The sequence below is a fragment of the Ursus maritimus genome, unplaced genomic scaffold, assembly GCF_017311325.1.
Source record: "Ursus maritimus isolate PB19 unplaced genomic scaffold, ASM1731132v1 scaffold_22, whole genome shotgun sequence".
Classification (NCBI taxonomy): domain Eukaryota; kingdom Metazoa; phylum Chordata; class Mammalia; order Carnivora; family Ursidae; genus Ursus; species Ursus maritimus.
Genome location: NW_024424675.1, coordinates 10,189,197 through 10,207,475, shown reverse-complemented (window position 1 = coordinate 10,207,475; position 18,279 = coordinate 10,189,197). Strand labels below are relative to the sequence as shown.

General features: G+C 41.0%; 1 protein-coding gene across 3 annotated transcripts in view; it reads right to left on the bottom strand.

Moving 5' to 3' along the window:
* Positions 1 to 18,279, bottom strand: part of SEL1L2 (SEL1L2 adaptor subunit of ERAD E3 ligase) — a 61,826-nt gene that overhangs the window by 12,257 nt on the left and 31,290 nt on the right. For 2 of the 3 annotated variants that reach the window (XM_008703452.2, XM_040637970.1), the window contains 6 exons: positions 10,351 to 10,419; positions 9,349 to 9,426; positions 4,670 to 4,732; positions 4,011 to 4,098; positions 1,753 to 1,901; positions 270 to 344 (listed from right to left, as the gene is read on the bottom strand). In XM_008703452.2, the coding sequence (XP_008701674.2) occupies positions 270 to 344; positions 1,753 to 1,901; positions 4,011 to 4,098; positions 4,670 to 4,732; positions 9,349 to 9,426; positions 10,351 to 10,419 (522 nt within the window). Of the gene's footprint in view, positions 1 to 269; positions 345 to 452; positions 619 to 1,752; positions 1,902 to 4,010; positions 4,099 to 4,669; positions 4,733 to 9,348; positions 9,427 to 10,350; positions 10,420 to 18,279 lie in introns of all 3 variants that reach the window. The other variant, XM_040637969.1, reaches the window with a different exon arrangement.

Here is an 18,279-nt window from a genome sequence, read left to right as displayed (position 1 = left end):
CAAACAACTGCTCTGGTGCCGTGGAGACAAAGCCGTAGAAAAATCCCTGTGGTTTACCAAACCAGGGACCTTGAGAATAACAAAGAAAAGAAATTCCTGGAAATGACCCCTCACCAGAGGCTGACCCCAAGATTGGTACAGTTCGAAAGACAACCTGATTAATATCCTGCGGCTTTCTGCTTATATGCCCAAGAACTCAGCTGGAGCAAACTGCTGACGAAGAGTGGACAAGGACCAGGTGTGTGTTCATTTTTATGTAGGTTCTGTACCTTGAATGGCAGCTCGATTCCACAGGAGAAGTGCCATTGGAAACATCTTCTCTTTTTCAAGAATCTTAGCCTTTTCTAAAAAAAGGGAGACGTTTCATTAGGAAGGCTTAAAATACCCGTGTAGTAAAGTCATTTATGCATATGTATGATTGGGGAATTGCAGAGAATTTTAACTTATCTTACTCGATTCCAAAATGAATGCTGAATTGCTTTGAGCCACTTCATACCCCATTTCTGCAAGTAGCGCATACTGAACGAGAGAAGAATCTATATCACCATCCTTATAGGCGAAGTATGCTGTCAGGAACTTCTCAGCCCAGTGGCCTAGTTCACAGACACCTTTATAAAGCTGTACATGGAAAAAGAAATCAAGCAGACTAGTTAGCTGATATACTTCATCCCCGTCAAATGATAAGTGAAGTCAGTCTTCAGCTTCTGTTGGGTGGTCAGGCAAGGATTTGGGGTCTAAAGCGTGGCTTTTAAAAACTATTTAGGGGGAAGAGATAATACCTCTCAGAGGCACAAAGATTACGAGCGTATATTTTTTGGTCTTGAGCTGAAACTTCCTGAGGCTTATTTTACATTTACGTAATAAACTCTCCTGACTTAGAAGCTATTTGGCAGGACAAGAATGGATCGACTTCTGCTTTTAAAAAAAAGGAACTTTCTGGGTACTGCTGCTCTGCAAGGGTGAGTTATAAGGCCACAGCTAATGTGGAAAGGAGAGAATGAAGGGAAGACAGTGCTTGAGGGTGTAGGTGACATAACCGCGAGGGAGGTGTGCCGAGCTCTGTGGGGACAAGCGTCAACTTAGCTGAATAGCCCTTATGTAACCAAAAGAGGTTAGCCATACATAATTCATTAGGAAGTTGGCAAAGGAGCAAATCTAAAGATAGATTATTAGCTGGCAGCCTTTGAAATGAGTTTCAGAGGGGCCAGATTGCAACATGGAGGTATTTATATTGGTGCAGCGGAAGTGTTTAATAAATCAATGAAGGGCATTAAGGTCCTAAAAACTTTCTTTTGAAAAGTACATCACTGGCTCGGGCTGAAAGAATTCACTTTCTCAGTTGTCATCCAAATCATCAAAAACCTAAGGACCTTGCTTTCTGGGAAGAAGTGGGCTACATTTTCCGGGCTAAACCAAGCCTTTTATTTCCCAAGTCACAACTCCCGATCCCACTTACAAGTGGCAAATTGCCCTAGCCGTTTGACCGAAGGCTGAGACCGAGCCCCTTCACTGAATTCTGAGGCCAGCTCTGACCTGATGGAAAGCCAAAAGCGAGAGAGGAGGGATCATTTCTCTTCTTTCCTTTCCCAGCCCAAGTTACATCACAGCTTTTCCGCCTGGCAAATGTCAGTGTTCACACTTTCAACTGGGAGAGGTAATATCCATAAAATCAAAGGCACCAACAACTTAAGGGCAGTATCACCTCCTCTCTGTGATAAATGAAAAATGCTTTAAAAACATCCCATTATTTACCTCCACAGCAGTTCTGCACGATCTTAACACTCCCGTTCCTGTTGCGTACATCTCTGCCAGGTAATAAATGGCGAGGGGCTGCCCACTCTGAGATGCCAAGTAAAAATATTTGAAGGCAAGTTTATAATCCTTCCATACTCCAGAGCCAGCTGAAAATCAAAATTATTTTGAGCCACCCCTTGTTCGTTTTATTTTTTACGTTATAATCTATGGGTATAATGGTCACAGTGATGCCCACTCTTTTAAGTAGGATGAGAAAAGCCAACCAAATTCAAGCTGTTATAGATCCACTATTTGGAGGGGAAAAAAGTGAAGTCTGATTTTAAGTAAGAATATGGAAATTTATATTCTTGACCCATTCAGAAACCTGAAGAAGGAAGACTCTTCAGTCTCGTGAAAATATCTCTTCAATTCAGCATACCTAAGGTTAATGAAAAGGAGACCAAGAGGTGGTCTCTGAGGACCAGGACAACATCAGGACGTGGTTCACCATCCTTGTCCTTCCATTCCAGGAGACCAGTAGAGCTCCTCCCACCCATAACTACAGTTTGGAGCAGGCGAATCCCAGCTCCAGGAGGCCCAGCTCAGACTCAGCTCATGCTTGGAGGAAGGAGAGGCATTTGGGGCGAGGGTGGAAAATCAGCACGCTCCCAGCAGCTTGTCCTGGTTCTCTCATTACCCCTTTGTGAGTTGGGCAACTCCAGGCACTCCATTTGTAAAAGGAAAGTCTTTCGCTAGAAAGTCCTTGAATTGTCTTCCAGCTCTCAACATCTTATAACCTTTAGAAGCAGGGCCACTGAGAGCAAAGACTCTGGAGGCAAATCACTTGGGTTTGAATCCCAGCTCCACTAACTGTGTGCTCTTCGGCAAGCTGTTAGACCTCGATATGCCTCAGTTTGCTCATCTATACACTTTAGGATACCCCCTAGACATGTTGAAGGGACTAAATGAGTAAATACACATAGAGATTTAATAAACATTAGCCATTACTATGACTCTTATTCTAGAAGCTTGAGGAATCTGATAGATACTGGGCAGGCACTCCCTCTCTCAATCCCCACAGAGTATTACAAACTTTCATGGCTTTCTGAGACCTCCTACCCCAATCACTCTACCTTTGCTCTCAGAAGACAACTTGGTACCTCCTAGCTCATTGAGGAAATTCTTACATTGTCTTTTCTCACTTGCCTCTCTTTCCCTCCCTCCAGATTTATATCTGCACCATCCTTTCCTCCATCTCTCCAGTCTTTGGGAGTGAGAAATTCCTCCTCTCTATCAAGACTAGGGAGGCCTCTACCTACCTGGGTACAATCAGATCCTAATGCCACCCAACTTTTTCTAGAACCTCTTCATCAATTATCTCATCACTCCCAAGACACATTAACTATCCCCATTGGCTGGCTCTTTTTTGCCGAAAATGATACCCAGCTCTCTCATCATCTTAAAAAGAGCTCCCTCTTGGTTCTTGGTCCCTCTCATGCTACTGTTCCATCCCTCTTCTTCCATTTAAAGACACACAATTTCCAAGAATATTTTTACTGTACTTTCTCACCTTCCATTCATACCTCAATCCACTGTATCTGGCTTCTACCCCAATCAGTCCAGTGACCACACGAACATTCTCTATATTGACAAATCCCATGGATTCTCAGCCCTTTCTTTTTTGTTTGTTTTTGTTTTGAAGAAGCAGGCTTCTCATTGCATTTCACAGGAGGGCTCATTCATTTATTCTTTCTTGAAAGTTCTATCCTGTGGCTTCCTTAAAGATCACTTTTCCCTCTTATTCCTCTGACCATGACTTTTCAGTCTTTTTGTGACTCTTTCTCTGCCCATCTTTTCAATACAGCACTGAGTACCACCAGATTTCTGACCATGACTCACTGTTCCTCTCATGCTCTCTCTCTTTTCTTTTGGCAGTTTCAGCTACTTTTAACTAATTTCTGTATGTTGATGCCTCCCATATCTTCCTCTTCAAGTCTGACCTTTCTTGTGAGTTTTGTACCTGCTTTTGGGTATGCCTATTGGCTATCACAAGGCACCTCAAACTCAAATCTTTTCAAAAGTGAGCTTCTTGACTGTACCTCCTTGCTTCCTCCCTCAACTGGTGTCCTTTCCTTAAGTCTTCAAATTCCTCCTCAAATTGTGGCTCCATATTCTATCTAAACCAATCACTTCAACAATTTGATTTTTGTTAAAAAAGGAGTAGTTAATAATGCATTCGTCATTCTTGGTACAGCAGCCATATTTGTAGCACTTACAGTAGTACATGAAGCCTAACTGAAACTGTGCATTGGGCCATCCTTTCTCTGCAGCTTTCTGGAAGTATTTAAGTGCTTCAGCATAATTCTGCAAGATAATTACACTCTATTACTCAAAGGTGTATGTGTAACTCCATGGTAACAATTGCCTTCCACTTAAAAAAAAAAAGAGTATAGATAGTGCTTTATATGATTTAGGCTAATTAAAATAGTATCATAAGTATTATACATTTTATTCATTATTATATTAGATTCTATTGGGAAATAATTATCTTAATTTCACTGTAAATTATGTCTTTTCCTACACTGACAGCAGGTTTTGTTAGATATTGGGGGAAGGTCACTCAAAAGGCAGAGGTTAACACTAAGAAGATAAATTTCTCAGAAAAAGTCCTCAGGGGTTGTATGATTTCTAAGGTTACTTAGAATCTATAATTCTGAGATATAATTAGGGTTGTTATTCTTGTCACAAATTTATTCTATGTCCCTTTGGCAAATATTCCACGGGATTATTGTATTTTTCTATTGTCAAATATGATAGTTTGGCAAATCAGATATTAGAGACTAATTCCTTTCTTTAAGTTAGTCAACGATCGTGAATTTTACCTTATAAATTGCTAGAAATATGTTGAAAAGATAAAAAAAATTATTTAACTTACCACAGGAACTCCTTTCCCATAAAAGTAAAGAAGACCGAGCCCATGAAGACCAATTGCATTGCCCTGGAACAGTTTTAAAAATCCAAGTAAAGTCCCAGAAGAATTAATGATGAGGAAAATTAGACAAAATCATTCCAAATATTTAAAATGTACCCAATAGGGGATTAAATCAAGGCAAGTTAATCAGGCAGTTGGTAAATTATTCTGTCTCTCTCTAGTTTCTCCTTTCATACCTTCATAACCCCCTTTGACTAGAAAAGAGGGAAATGAAGTTCAAGTCTTTTCTCCACTCTTTCNNNCTCTTTCCTTCAGCATTTATTTAGTGCTTGCTTTGTGTGTGACTCCATAATAGGTGTTGGACTGAGGTAGGAGTCCAATCCCTGCCTCAGAGAGTTCACTGGCTAGTGGGCTCCGATGAACTAGGTAGCACCTCTTAAAACAGCCACGTCAAATGTGGTAAGTCCTGTCATAGAATCAGATTCAGGAATGTTGTGGACACCTAGAGGAAGGGGACTCAACTGCCTAGATGAGGCTAGGGACTGAGGGGATTGAGTGTCAAAGGTGGTTGACATTTGAGCTTGGTCTTGAAGGATATGTAGGAGTTTTTGAGAAGGGAGAAGTCTATCCAGATACTTGTTACCTGCTTTGGTCAAAGGAGGTTGACATAAATGGCCGAATAACATTTTAGAGATTCTATAAATTTCAGTCTAGTCATTATGGATGGTAAAGCATTGTTGGTATATGTTCCTTTATTCAAATTTGACTGCTTATAACATCATCAATGTCTTCTTTTCCACTTGCTCCTAAATTAATTACCATTTCTTTTTCTAATTAGTATTCTAAAGAGTCTAGGGAAGGGAGTTTTTAGCATGTTTTAGCATTCAACACACATTTAAATATGTTGATATTTAGCATATCAATCCCACATAAAGAGTAAACCTTAAAAGTGACTTCCCCAACTAGGAAACTCACTTTTCTTTTTGTTTCCCATCATGCATTTCATCTTTTAGTGACTGAGTAAGAAGGCACACTTGGCTACTTGACTATCATTTAGCAGACCTGTAGGTTTTTTTTTACAGGTTTATAGTAGTTCCTCAGGAACTCATGTTTTGATTGAAAGCTCTCCAGATTTCTTCTTACCTCCTAAATGTAGTTATTGTGGATGAAGCCAGAGTGCCTCTCAGTGATACAAGAATGGCACATAACTAGAAAAGGCATAGGTGAAAAATAATTTCAAAACTCCAGAGTTTGAGCTTGCATATCAAAAGGCCAGCTATTGTAAGAATTCTTAAGGATGGTCCAGCTGTATTTAAAACAGGTGTTTTAAATACATTTAAATACAACTGCTGTCTTCTTCCTGCTTGTCCCCTGACTACATCTACCTGTGGTCTTGGACTCGAGATGGTCAGGTCTGGGGGTAGTAAGGCTTGCTGTGATGGATGTGGCAAAATCCGGTGAGTCTGTCTTCTAACTATCCTCATTTTAGGTGTTGAAAAAAATGGAAGGGAAGGGAAATGAGAAGAAGGAAGGAAGAAGGGAAAAAATAGGGTACATGTTCTAACTTTAGACTCACCAACTGTTTAAGGACCAGAGGACCTATTTGTAACTTTCAGGTCAGGAGTAGCCAACTCAGATATACCTCCAGGAGCCATTCAGGTAATGTAAGAAGGACATTAATCCACATCATAGAGAGAGTGACAGAGACTGAGGCCAATGAGAGAGTTTGTGCCCTGTCTAAAGGCAGCAGCAGCAGCCCCTCCACGCTCTGCTCCAGGCCACTGTTGTCACATGGAATGGCAGCTGCATGTGGTTGGCTCTTCCCATTTTCCAAGGAAAGCTGAATGTCCAGACTTTTAGTTGACATTTCCTAATCTTTGTTACTTCAGTATAGTTGACACACGATGTTACACTAGTTTCAGGTGTATAGGATAGTGATTTGACGACTCTCTATACATTATGCTATGCTCGCAAGTGTAGCTGCCATTGTCACCATGTGAGATTTCCTACTCTTTGAAACACTTTCTGGTCCAAACAAAACATGTGTATAGGCAATCCTCCCTTGTATAACTTCCACTTCAGGGATCAGTGCTCTTGCTTAGGTTAACTGACATGAACGTAGAGAGCAGATGGTCATTAATTTGTCAAACATTTAATGAACCTCTACTATGTACTAAGACCTCTATCTTCCTCTGGTTGAGGAGACATGGTTTTCAGGTAGTAGGAGAGAAGGCACAAGGTAGAAGCAGTAAGTTCCAGCAGTACAGAGAATGAATGCAGGGCAAGTCCAGAGGAGGGGAAAATTATATGAACCAACGTGGGCAGAGGTGGGTTTGTGGAAGGAGAGAGGATTGAGCTCTCCTCTGGGGGACGGGTAGGATTTAGAATGGGGGATTTTGGGAAGGGAGGCAAAATGACACAACTGTGGAGATGAGAATGGGCCTGATGTGTTCAGAGGTGTGAAAGAGAAAAGCAGAGGGGGATGCCTGGGTGGCTCAGTTGGTTAGGTGTCTGCCTTCAGCTCGGGTCATGATCCCAGAGTCCTTGATGGAGCCCCACATTGGGGCTCCTTGCTCAGCAGGGAGCCCGCTTCTCCCTCTGCCTGCTGCTCCCCTACTTGTGCTCTCTTTCTCTTTCTCTATCTGACAAATAAATAAATACAATGTTTTTTTTTAAAGAGAAAAGCAAAAGAATATGGTTCCATATGGACCCAACAGGATAACTGCTTATGTTTCTGAGTAAATAAGATAAAGACTTATAGCTTTGCATCCTGGTACTGATATGACTTAACAACAAATTTAAAAAGATGTGTGTGTGTATGTGTGTGTGTATGTTTTGTAAGTAGTAAAAGAAGAGCATGGTTATGCAGAATGGAAGACAGAAACCCTTTATTTTGGTAGTGACCCCAAGTGAGAAATCTAATAAACCATCCAGGTGATGATACAGGAATGTATGGTCATGTCCACCTGATGCCATTCAGAATAATTACCCTAAATATAATTTCAGATTTTCTCTGTAAAAAAAGCAAACCCAGGTTTAGAACACAAGTGGCTCAGATCCCTGCTGGTTACACAGCCCTGAATAGCTTGGGAGCTGGGTTAATTTACACACCCAACTTCCTGACATTATTCCTTTGGGCTGAAAAATCAGCGTTATTTGCCAGATTACAAGAGATCTCCCTCTGTTACATTGCCCCACCTCTTTTTCAGGGCTTTCCCGTGTCATCCTAATCTAAGGGTACTCCAGATAACTAGCCTGCTGAGCAAAAATTTCATATAAATTACAAGGGAGAGGAGCCGAGTACCAGCTTCTCAGTAATTCACACCACAATAGCAGCAGCTCCGAGGTGCTAGTCATTTATAAATAGGCTCCTAAAGCAGCGTGCGGGCTTTTAAAAACTGAGAGCAGTTGAAAATATTCCCCAATTTGAGCACATCTTTACTCCCCGTGTTGCCGTATGGGGTTGCAACACAACACAATGCTTCCTACTGCACAGGGTTAGAAAGTGTATCAGGGCCATTCCCCAACATTAGGCTGGTGGGTGTTACAATGAGGATGTTCTTAATGCACCGAAGGGATTCAGAGTAGGCTACTAAGTTTTATCAGACAGATGCCAGACTCACTGAGCCCAGGAATCAAGACAAAAATTTTCATGGCAGGAGCCATATTATTCCATTTTTATATTCCCTCACAGGTCTAATCAATTCTGCCTTGGATATGCTTTGAAGTTCACGCCACCTCACTGACCCCAGGTCGCACTAGATAAAAGCCAACGCACTGTGTCTACTGTAAGCCAGACACTGCTTTAGTGACTTTGCAATATGAGGCCCATCAGTATTAACCCATTAAATCCTGGCAACAACTAGATGAGGCAAATTTATATTCCCATTTGACAGATGGGGAAATTGAGGCACAGAGCGGTTAAGTAACTTGCCCATGGTCACACAGGCAGTGTGCTGCAGGGCCGGCATTTACTTATTTATTTTAAAGATTTTATTTATTTATTTGACAGAGAGAGACAGCCAGCGAGAGAGGGAACACAAGCAGGGGGAGTGGGAGAGGAAGAAGCAGGCTCATACCGGAGGAGCCTGATGTGGGGCTCGATCCCAGATCGCCAGGATCATGCCCTGAGCCGAAGGCAGACGCTCAACAACTGCGCCACCCAGGCGCCCCAGGGCTGGCATTTAAACCATGGATTCTGCCTCTAGAGCCATGCTCTCAACCGTCTTGTCCTGGTCCCCTGAGGGTTGGACCAGGGGAGTTTCTGGCCTTCAGGGGAGATGGAACTGGAAAAAACTGTGCACTTCTCATGTGTCTTTGTCCTGAACTTACCGCAGACGTTGTCTGAGTTTTCCCTTCCTCAGTCCTCATCCCTTTTATTTCCCATTTCCTGAGCTAGATGGCCTCACCTACTGCGTGGGGGAGGGAAAGCTGAGATGTGTCTGGCCTCCTGCTAGAGCAGCATATGTCACTGCCATTTTTCATTTACCAAGAAGACAAGCCATGTCTCCCCCTATCCCAAAGCCAGATTTTATTGTCAATGATATTCTTCTTCTCCAGGACACAAAACTCCCAGACTCATTAGCTGGTCGTGGGGCTTTGAATCAACTCTTCGGCATCAGTCTGCCTGTAATAAAAGCCAAATGTTTTTCTGTGCTTACAGAAACGGGCTGAAGACATACCTTACTGGCCGCCATGGAGAAGTATTTAAAAGCAGTAGCATTATTTTGTGGTGCTGCAGCATTCCCCTCTAAATACATCTAAAGAAACCAAAACAAACAAAAAGAAGATGTAAAAAACTAAAAAGATGTAAAAAACTAAGGAATTTGCAGGTGATTAAAATATGTTTTAGAGCCACATGGACGTGACGGTTGCACAACATTGTGAATGTAGTGAATGCCACTGAATGATACACTTTAAGACGGTGAATTTTATATTATTTGAATTTCACCTCAGTTTTAATAAAAGGAAAAACTAAGGAAATAATCTACTACATACATTCTGGAGTGACCTTGCCGGAGGGCAAAGAAATGGACCCTGTTTGGGTTTTCTCACATTTCCTTTTGTCTCAAGCTGTCTGTAGCGCTTTGGGAAGTGGAGCATTTGTCCCCATGGTTACTAATGCGAATTGGCTGCAGGGAGCCAAGGGCAGCACTTGGGGGAGTGAGTGGTCTTTGAAGGACAGAAAAAAAATGTGCCTCTTTGGAGGAACTGTCCACAAAGCTGCTCAGCAACCGGGGAGGGTCCTCCCTTGACAGGGGCCCGAGGATGGGCTTTGGTCAGCCTAGAGCTGGTTCTCAGTCCCAGGATGTAGGAAGGAGGCCCCTCATTGGGTGGAGGCCTATCCCTGTTGGACGTTCAACTGGCCCAGATGTCTTGTTACATGGCAGAGTAGGGGGTCGTGGTCGTGGGAAGGGTCTCTGAACTACACTCAGCCCAGGAGCCCTGGGCCAGGTGCACTTTCAAGGCTACGTTTGGTGCTTCAGATAAAGGCTGCTGTTGTATGGGGCTTTTTCTCAAAGCGTCACCTCAAGAATACTATCCTCAGTCTGCAGCGGGACGCCTTGGCCAGCTGCTTCCATGAAAGACACCCGTCACGCTCTACTGGGTTCAGTTTGTTGGTACCATTAGTTTCTCAAGATTTTTAAGAAATGAAAAAGTACTGATCAAGATGAAGCATGTACCTTTCCTATAAATGCCATGGCGTTTGCACTCCCAGCCTTTGCTGCCTTTAAGAAGTAGTATAAGGCTTTCTGGAGAGAAAAGGAACAGTATTATTGATGGTCACAAATATATCCTACAAAGTGGCTTTTCAAACCAAACTTTATTTCATTTAACATCCATTCAAAAAATATCTATGAAATTGTCCACACTGTTTAAGGCACTACTTCAAATGCTCTTTCAACCATAAACCTGAAGAGTGGGAGCTCTATATGGTTCACATGTATAATTTTAAAATGTGAGGGCTTGTTTCTCTCATGTGGAAAGGTGTGATGGGCATGTGGCTTTGTGGAGGACAGATGGATCCCAGTCTAGAACGACATAGTCTATTATTTTGAAAAATATGCTTTGATGTTGACACTGGGTACTTATTTTATAAGATAGTTTGCACAGTTTGGTAGAATTGGATATGTAGCTTCCTAATGTTTATAAGGCAGGTGAGTAAAACAAGACACAGCTGGCTGCCTGCTGAGCTAAACTTCAGGCCAAGTCTTTTTTTTTTTTTTTTTTTTAAAGATTTTTATTTATTTATTCGACAGAGACAGAGACAGCCAGCGAGAGAGGGAACACAAGCAGGGGGAGTGGGAGAGGAAGAAGCAGGCTCCCAGTGGAGGAGCCTGATGTGGGGCTGGATCCCAGAACGCTGGGATCACGCCCTGAGCCGAAGGCAGACGCTTAACTGCTGTGCCACCCAGGCGCCCCTCAGGCCAAGTCTTTCTAAGTCCAAACGAAGGAGGCCAGCCAAGCCTCTGATTCTCTTCAGGTCGTAACATTAATTGAAATGCTCAGTTTAGAACATATAAGGGCTGACCTCGTTGCCCCATTCCCTAGGCCTCATCTTGACCTCTCAGAAGTTCTCCTCGAAACCATATGAGGCATTAAAAGAAATCTGCCCCAGGAATGAGAAATGAAGACACTCTCTGAAGTGTCTTTTTAGGACACAGCTCTTCTGCTCTTCAAAACGCCTTGACGAGGTTGACGTGCAAGGATCTGCTCCTTCTCGAAGAGAGGAGAAGGTTTAAGGAAGAAATGTGAGTAGTTCTTTTATATGTAAATTTAAATGTTGCCAGTTTATTTGGGAGCCACGCCCTTGTTACTAAAGTCAGTCTGCCTTGCGGTTGTAGCTGAATACAAACGCCGGCAGGGCTGCACCTCACCACACCACACCCCCATGCATGCATCCACCTCTTCTAGTCTTCATTTATTCTTCCAGAAACTTGACTGAAAAGTGCTGTATATAGGGGAGTATGTTAGGTTATTATAGGTGAGTCATAGATGAATGGAAAACACCGTCCCTATGTTTGCTCTCTACCAATACTGCTGAGAAGAAAGGCATATAGGCAGATAACAATGACAGTAGGTGATTGGTGGGTTAAAAGGAACACCAAAAAGAATTAGAGAGGTATGGAATAACAGAATTGTACGTATGTGTTTTACAAGCTTTGTCTTACCTAATCTTTACAACAGCACTAGAAGGAAGGTACTATTAATATCTGAGCCAATTCTGTGACCCTCGAAGTCAAGCATCTGGTACTAGAGTCCCATAAGCAGCCTGATTCCAATGTCCATGCACATAGTACTCCGCCTTCACGGTGTCAAGAAAGAGGACTCAAATGACAAAGGTCTCACAAAGAATGGAGAGGACTCACCAGTGCAGAGGGCATCACAGGCTAGAGGAATAACATGAGCAAGGAACAGAAATAGAAATGTCCGTGGAATGTCTAGGAAATAGTAATTACTTCAGTATGGCTGAAGTAGAATATCCAAAAGCTAAGACTTGCAAGAATACGATGGGACCATATTATAACAGTCCTGAATACTAGGCCAAGGCTTCTATTTTACCTGGTAGAAAATAGAAGCCATTGGAAATTTATGAGCATAAGGGAATCTTGAAACATCAAATGCTGTCCAAAATGTCCAGAATAGCCTAAGTGTCAATGAATAGGAGGAAATTGTAGCAATGTATGATTTATCAGTCATCTCTCAGTAAACAAATCAAATGTATGATTTACAAATCACATTTCTCAGACCCCATCACTACAGAAAATAAAGGTATTTCTTATGAATGCCTCTACTGAGCCAAGACCCAAATATACCTGTAGGTAACGATCACAGCATGCATCCATAGATTTAAATGTCTGAACTTAGCACAGTGTCTACTGTATATCAGGCACTTAGGAAGTATTTCTGAATGAATGCGTGAGCGAGTGAATGAAAGGGTAAGTTTATAAATCTCTGAAACAGGGGAACTGGATTTCAAGGTTTATAGTCCCTTATAGCTCTCATACTATGATTCTGTGAAGTAATTTTCAAAGTCCAGTTGCAGAATTTGGCTCTCAAAACATTTGGCAATAGAAAATTCTGGGAAAAAGTTGTCACTCTGAAAAACTATATCTGAACTGTTAAAATAAGAATCAGAAGAAAACAAGAATCCTGGAGTTTTCCTCATCTTTCAATAAAATGATCCCATAAAGACCAAAGGAATTGAAGCTTTCTCTAATTTCCCCTTCTACCCCTTCCACTCTCATGGCTTACTTGGCATTTCAGTTCTCTTTTACTTGTTTTTAAATTAACCTGCTTTTAGCGCTATTGCTTTAATTAGATGAACGTTTACTAAACACCGTGTTAGTATCACGCAAGCTACTTTGATGAGTCCTTGCTCTCAAAGAGTTAAGTATCCATCCATCCATCTACCCATCCATTCATCTGCTGTAGTCTGCATATTCGTGTCCCTTCAAAATTCCTATGTTTAAAACCTAATACCCAAGGTGATGATATTAGGAGGTGGGGCCTTTGGAAGGTGACAGGCACCGAGCTTTCATGAATGGGATTAGTGCCTTTATAATATAGAGAGGCCTCAGAGCTAGCTCATTCTTTCTGTTACATGAGGATACAATGAGAAGTCCGTAAACCAGAAGAGGGCCCTATCCAACTTCTAGCCTGTGGAAATGTGAGAAATAAGTTTCTGTTGTTTATAAGCCACCCAGACTATTTTTGTTATAGCAGCTAAAACAGATTAAGACAACATCCATCCTTCCTTCATATATTTACTGAGCACCTACTGTCATAGTTTACTGATTCTAAGATGTACCCCCACACACGCTTTAATGAGGACATTTCTTACTATCAAGGGCATAATTTATATTGGCAGTGTGTTTTCTTTCTCAAGAGAACATAAAGTATCTTATAATTGATGGTGTTCTAAATAGGATGAAATATATATTATGCAAAATGAAATTTTATTATTTAAACACATAATTCCTTAAAACGATGAGCATGATTTTTCATCGATTCAAGAAAATCCCTAGGTTTAATCAGTTTGTAACATTTCCCCTAAAATGAAATGCCAAGGAAATGTATTATTTTAAAAATATTTATGAATGTTTTTTATCTCAAAATCTGTAAATCATCCTGAAAAGGGAAGATATTAGCTCTTGTCTTTTTAATGGGTGTCAGTGTAGACAAAGCAATTGCCCTTACATATCTGATATTATGCCTCTGCTAGGTTTAATTTAATTATGCCATATCCACTTTAATAATATGTACGCAAATACCCAGCTTTCCTAATCCAATTCATTCTGAACCTGTATCAATTTAGGAATGCAAATTACATTAAAATGCATGTGTAGAAATTCAAGATAATGTAATCAAGGACTGCATATACAATATTTTTCAGTAATTAAGAATTTGGTAGTGGGGGAGGGAGAGGTAAAAATGTTGCCTATGGTGACAACACATGAGAGAGATTAATTTAATCAAACAATGAGGAAAAAAAAAAGGCAAACTAGTTATTTCCCGTTTTTTTCATATGCAACACCAATGTATATTTATTTTTTTATAATAATTTTTTATTATGTTATGTTAGTCACCATACAGTATATCCTTAGTTTTTGATGTAATGTTCCATGATTCATTATTTGCATAAAACACCCAGTGCACCATGCAATACGTGCCCTCCTTAATACCCATCACCGGCCTATCCCAGTTCCCCACCCCCCTCCCCTCTGAAGCCCTCAGTTTGTTTCCTGGAGTCCATAGTCTCTCATGGTTCATTCCCCCTTCTGTTTACCCCCTTCATTCTTCCCTTCCTTCTCCTACCGATCTCCCTGCTATTTCTTATGTTCCATAAATGAGTGAAACCATATGATAATTGTTGTTCTCTGCTTGACTTATTTCACTTAGCATAATCTCCTCCAGTCCCATCCCTGTTGCTGCAAATGTTGGGTAATCGTTCTTTCTGATGCCTGAGTAATATTCCATTGTGTATATGGACCACATCTTCTTAATCCAGTCATCTGTTGAAGGGCATCTCGGCTCCTTCCACGATTTAGCTATTGTGGACAATGCTGCTATGAACATTGGGGTGCATATGGCCCTTCTCTTCACTACATCTGTATCTTTGGGGTAAATACTCAGTAGTGCAATTGCTGGATCATAGGGTAGCTCTATTTTTAACTTTTTAAGGGACCTCCACACTGTTTTCCAAAGTGGCTATACCAACTTGCATTCCCACCAACAGTGTCGGAGGGATCCCCTTTCTCCACATTCTCTCCAACATTTGTTGTTTCCTGCCTTGTCCATTTTTGCCATTCTAACTGGTGTCAGGTGGTATCTCAATGTGGTTTTGATTTGAATTTCCCTGATGTCTAATGATTTTGAACACTTTTTTCATGTGCCTGTTAGCCATTTGTATGTCTTCATTGGAGAAGTGTCTGTTCATATCTTCTGCCCATTTTTTGATTTGATTATTTGTTTCTCGTGTATTGAGTTTGAGAAGGGCTTTGTAGATCTTGGATAACAGTCTTTTATCTGTAGTGTCATTTGCAAATACCTTCTCCCATTCCGTGGGCTGCCTCTTAGTTTTTTTGACTGTTTCCTTGGCTGTGCAGAAGTTTTAATCTTGATGAAGTCCCACAAGCTCATTTTTTCTTTTGTTTCTATTGCTTTTGGAGATGTGTCATGAAAAAAGTTGCTGTGGCCGATGTCAAAGAGGTTGCAGCCTATGTTCTCCTCCATGATTTTTTTAATTAATAATTTTTATTTTGTTATATTAGTCACCATACGGTACATCCCCAGTTTTTGATGCAATGTTCATGATTTATTATTTGCATATAACACCCAGTGCACCATGCAATATGTGCCCTCCTTAGTACCCATCACCGGCCTATCCCAATACCCCACCCCCCTCCTCTCTGAAGCCCTCAGTTTGTTTCCCAGAGTACATAGTCTCTCGTGGTTCATTCCCCCTTCTGTTTACCCGCCCCCTTCATTCTTCCCTTCCTTCTCCTACTAATCTTCCTGTCTCACATTGAGGTCTTTCATCCATTTGGAGTTTATCTTTGTGTATGGTATGAGAGAGTGGTCAAGTTTCATTCTTTTGCATATAGCTGTCCAATTTTCCCAGCACCATTTATTGAAGAGACTGTCTTTTTTCCACTGGATATTTTTTCCTGCTTTGTCAAAGATTAGTTGCCCAAAGAGCTGAGGGTCCATTTCTGGGTTCTCTATTCTGTTCCATTGGTCTATGTGTCTGTTTTTGTGCCAGTACCATGCTGTCTTTGTGATCACAGCTTTGTAGTATAACTTGAAATCCGGCAACATGATGCCCCCAGCTTTGTTTTTCCTTTTCAACAATTCCTTGGCAATTCAGGGCCTTTTCTGGTTCCACACAAATTTAAGGGCTGTTTGTTCCAGTTCTTTGAAAAATGTCATTGGTATTTTGATGGGGATGGCATTAAAAGTGTAGATTGCTCTGGGTAGCATAGACATTTTAACTATGTTTATTCTTCCGATCCATGAGCATGGAATATTTTTCCATCTTTTTGTGTCTTCTTTGATGTCTTTCAAGAGTGATTTGTAGTTTCTAGAATATAGGTCCTTTACGTCTCTGGTTAAGTTAATTCCAAGGTAACTTGGATTTAACATGATTTTTGGTGCTATTGTAAATGGGATGGATTCCCTAATTTCTCTTTCTTCAGTCTCATTGTTCGTGTATAGAAATGCAATTGATTTCTAAGCATTGATTTTGTATCCCGCCACATTAGTGAATTTCTCTATAAGTTCTAGTAGTTTGGGGGTGGAGTCTTTTGGGTTTTCCATATAGAGTATCAGGTCATCTGCGAAGAGAAACAGTTTGACTTCTTTGCCGATTTGGATACCTTTAATCCCTTTTTGTTGTCTGATTGCTGTTGCAAGGACTTCTAGTACTATGTTGAATAATTTGGCAAGAGTGGGCATCCTTATCGTGTTCCTGATCTTAAGGGAAAGGCTTTCAGCTTTTCCCCATTGAGAATGATGTTCGCTGTAGGCTTTTCATAGATGGTTTTAATGATTGAGAAATATGCGCTCTATCCCTACACTCTGAAGGGTTTTAATCAGGAAAGGATGCTGTATTTTGTCAAATGCTTTTTCTGCATCAATTGAGAGGATCATATGGTTCTTGACTCTTTTCTTGTCGATATGGTCTATCACACTGATTGACTTGTGAATGTTGAACCACGCTTGCATCCCAGGGATGAATCCCACTTGGTCATGATGGTTAATCCTTTTAATGTACTGTTGGATCCTATTAGCTAGGATCTTGTTGAGGATTTTGAGCGTCCATATTCATCAGGGATATCGGTCTGTAATTCTCCTTTTGATGGGGTCTTTGCCTGGTTTGGGGATCAAGGTAATAGTGGCCTCATAGAATGAGTGTGGTTGTTTTCCTTCTGTTTCTATTTTTTGAAACAGCTTCAGGAGAATAGGTATTATTTCTTCTTTGAATGTTTGGTAGAATTCCCTGGGGAATCCGCCAGGCCCTGGACTCTTGTTTTGGGGGAGGTTTTTGATCACTGCTTCAATCTCTTCATAATTAATCGGTCTGTTTAAATAATCAATTTCTTCCTGTTTCAGTCTTGATAGTTTATAGGTTTCCAGGAAGGCATCCATTTCTTCCAGGTTGTTTAATTTACTGGCATAAAGCTGTCGATGAAAGTTTCTAATGATCCTTCCTATTTCATTGGTGTTGGTCATGATCTCTCCCCTTCCATTCATAATTTTATTAATTTGGGTCCTTTCTCTACTCTTTTGAATAAGTCTGGCCAGTGGCTTATTGATCTTACTATTCTTTCAAAGAACCAGCTTCTGGTTCTGTTGATCTGCTCTACTGTGCTCCTGGTTTCTGATTCATCTCTGCTCTAATCTTGATTACCTGCCTTCTTGTGCATGGGTTAGGCCTGTTCTTCTGTTCCAGCTCCAGCTTCTTGAGGTGAGAATATAAAAACTGCATTTTAGATTTTTCTCTTCTTTTGAGTGAGGCTTGGATGGCTATGTATTTTCCCCTTGGGACTGACTTTGCAGTGTCCCATAGGTTTTGGACCGATGTGTTTTCATTTTCGTTGGTCTCCAAAAATTGTTTGATCTTCTTCTTAATTACCTGATTTACCCAATCATTCTTGAGCAGGATGGTTCTTAGTCTCCAAGTGTTTGAGTTTCTTCCAAATTTTTCATTGTGATTGAGTTCCAGTTTCAAAGCATTGTGGTCTGAGAATATGCAGGGAATAATCTCAGTCTTTTGGTATCGGTTGAAACCTGTTTTGTGACCCAGTATATGGTCTATTCTGGAGAAAGTTCCATGTGCATTTGAAAAGAACGAGTATTCTGTTGTTCTGGGTTGTAGTGTTCTGTATGTACCTATGAGGTCCATCTGGCCCAATATGTCATTCAAAGCTCTTGTTTCTTTGTTGATTTTCTGCTTAGGTAATCTGTCTATTGCTGAGAGCGGAGTGTTGAGGTCCCCTACTATTAATGTATTATTACCTATATGTCTCTTTATTCTGGTTAAGAGTTGGCTTGTGTATCTAGCTGCTCCCCTGTCGGGGGCATAGATATTTATAATTGTCATATCTACT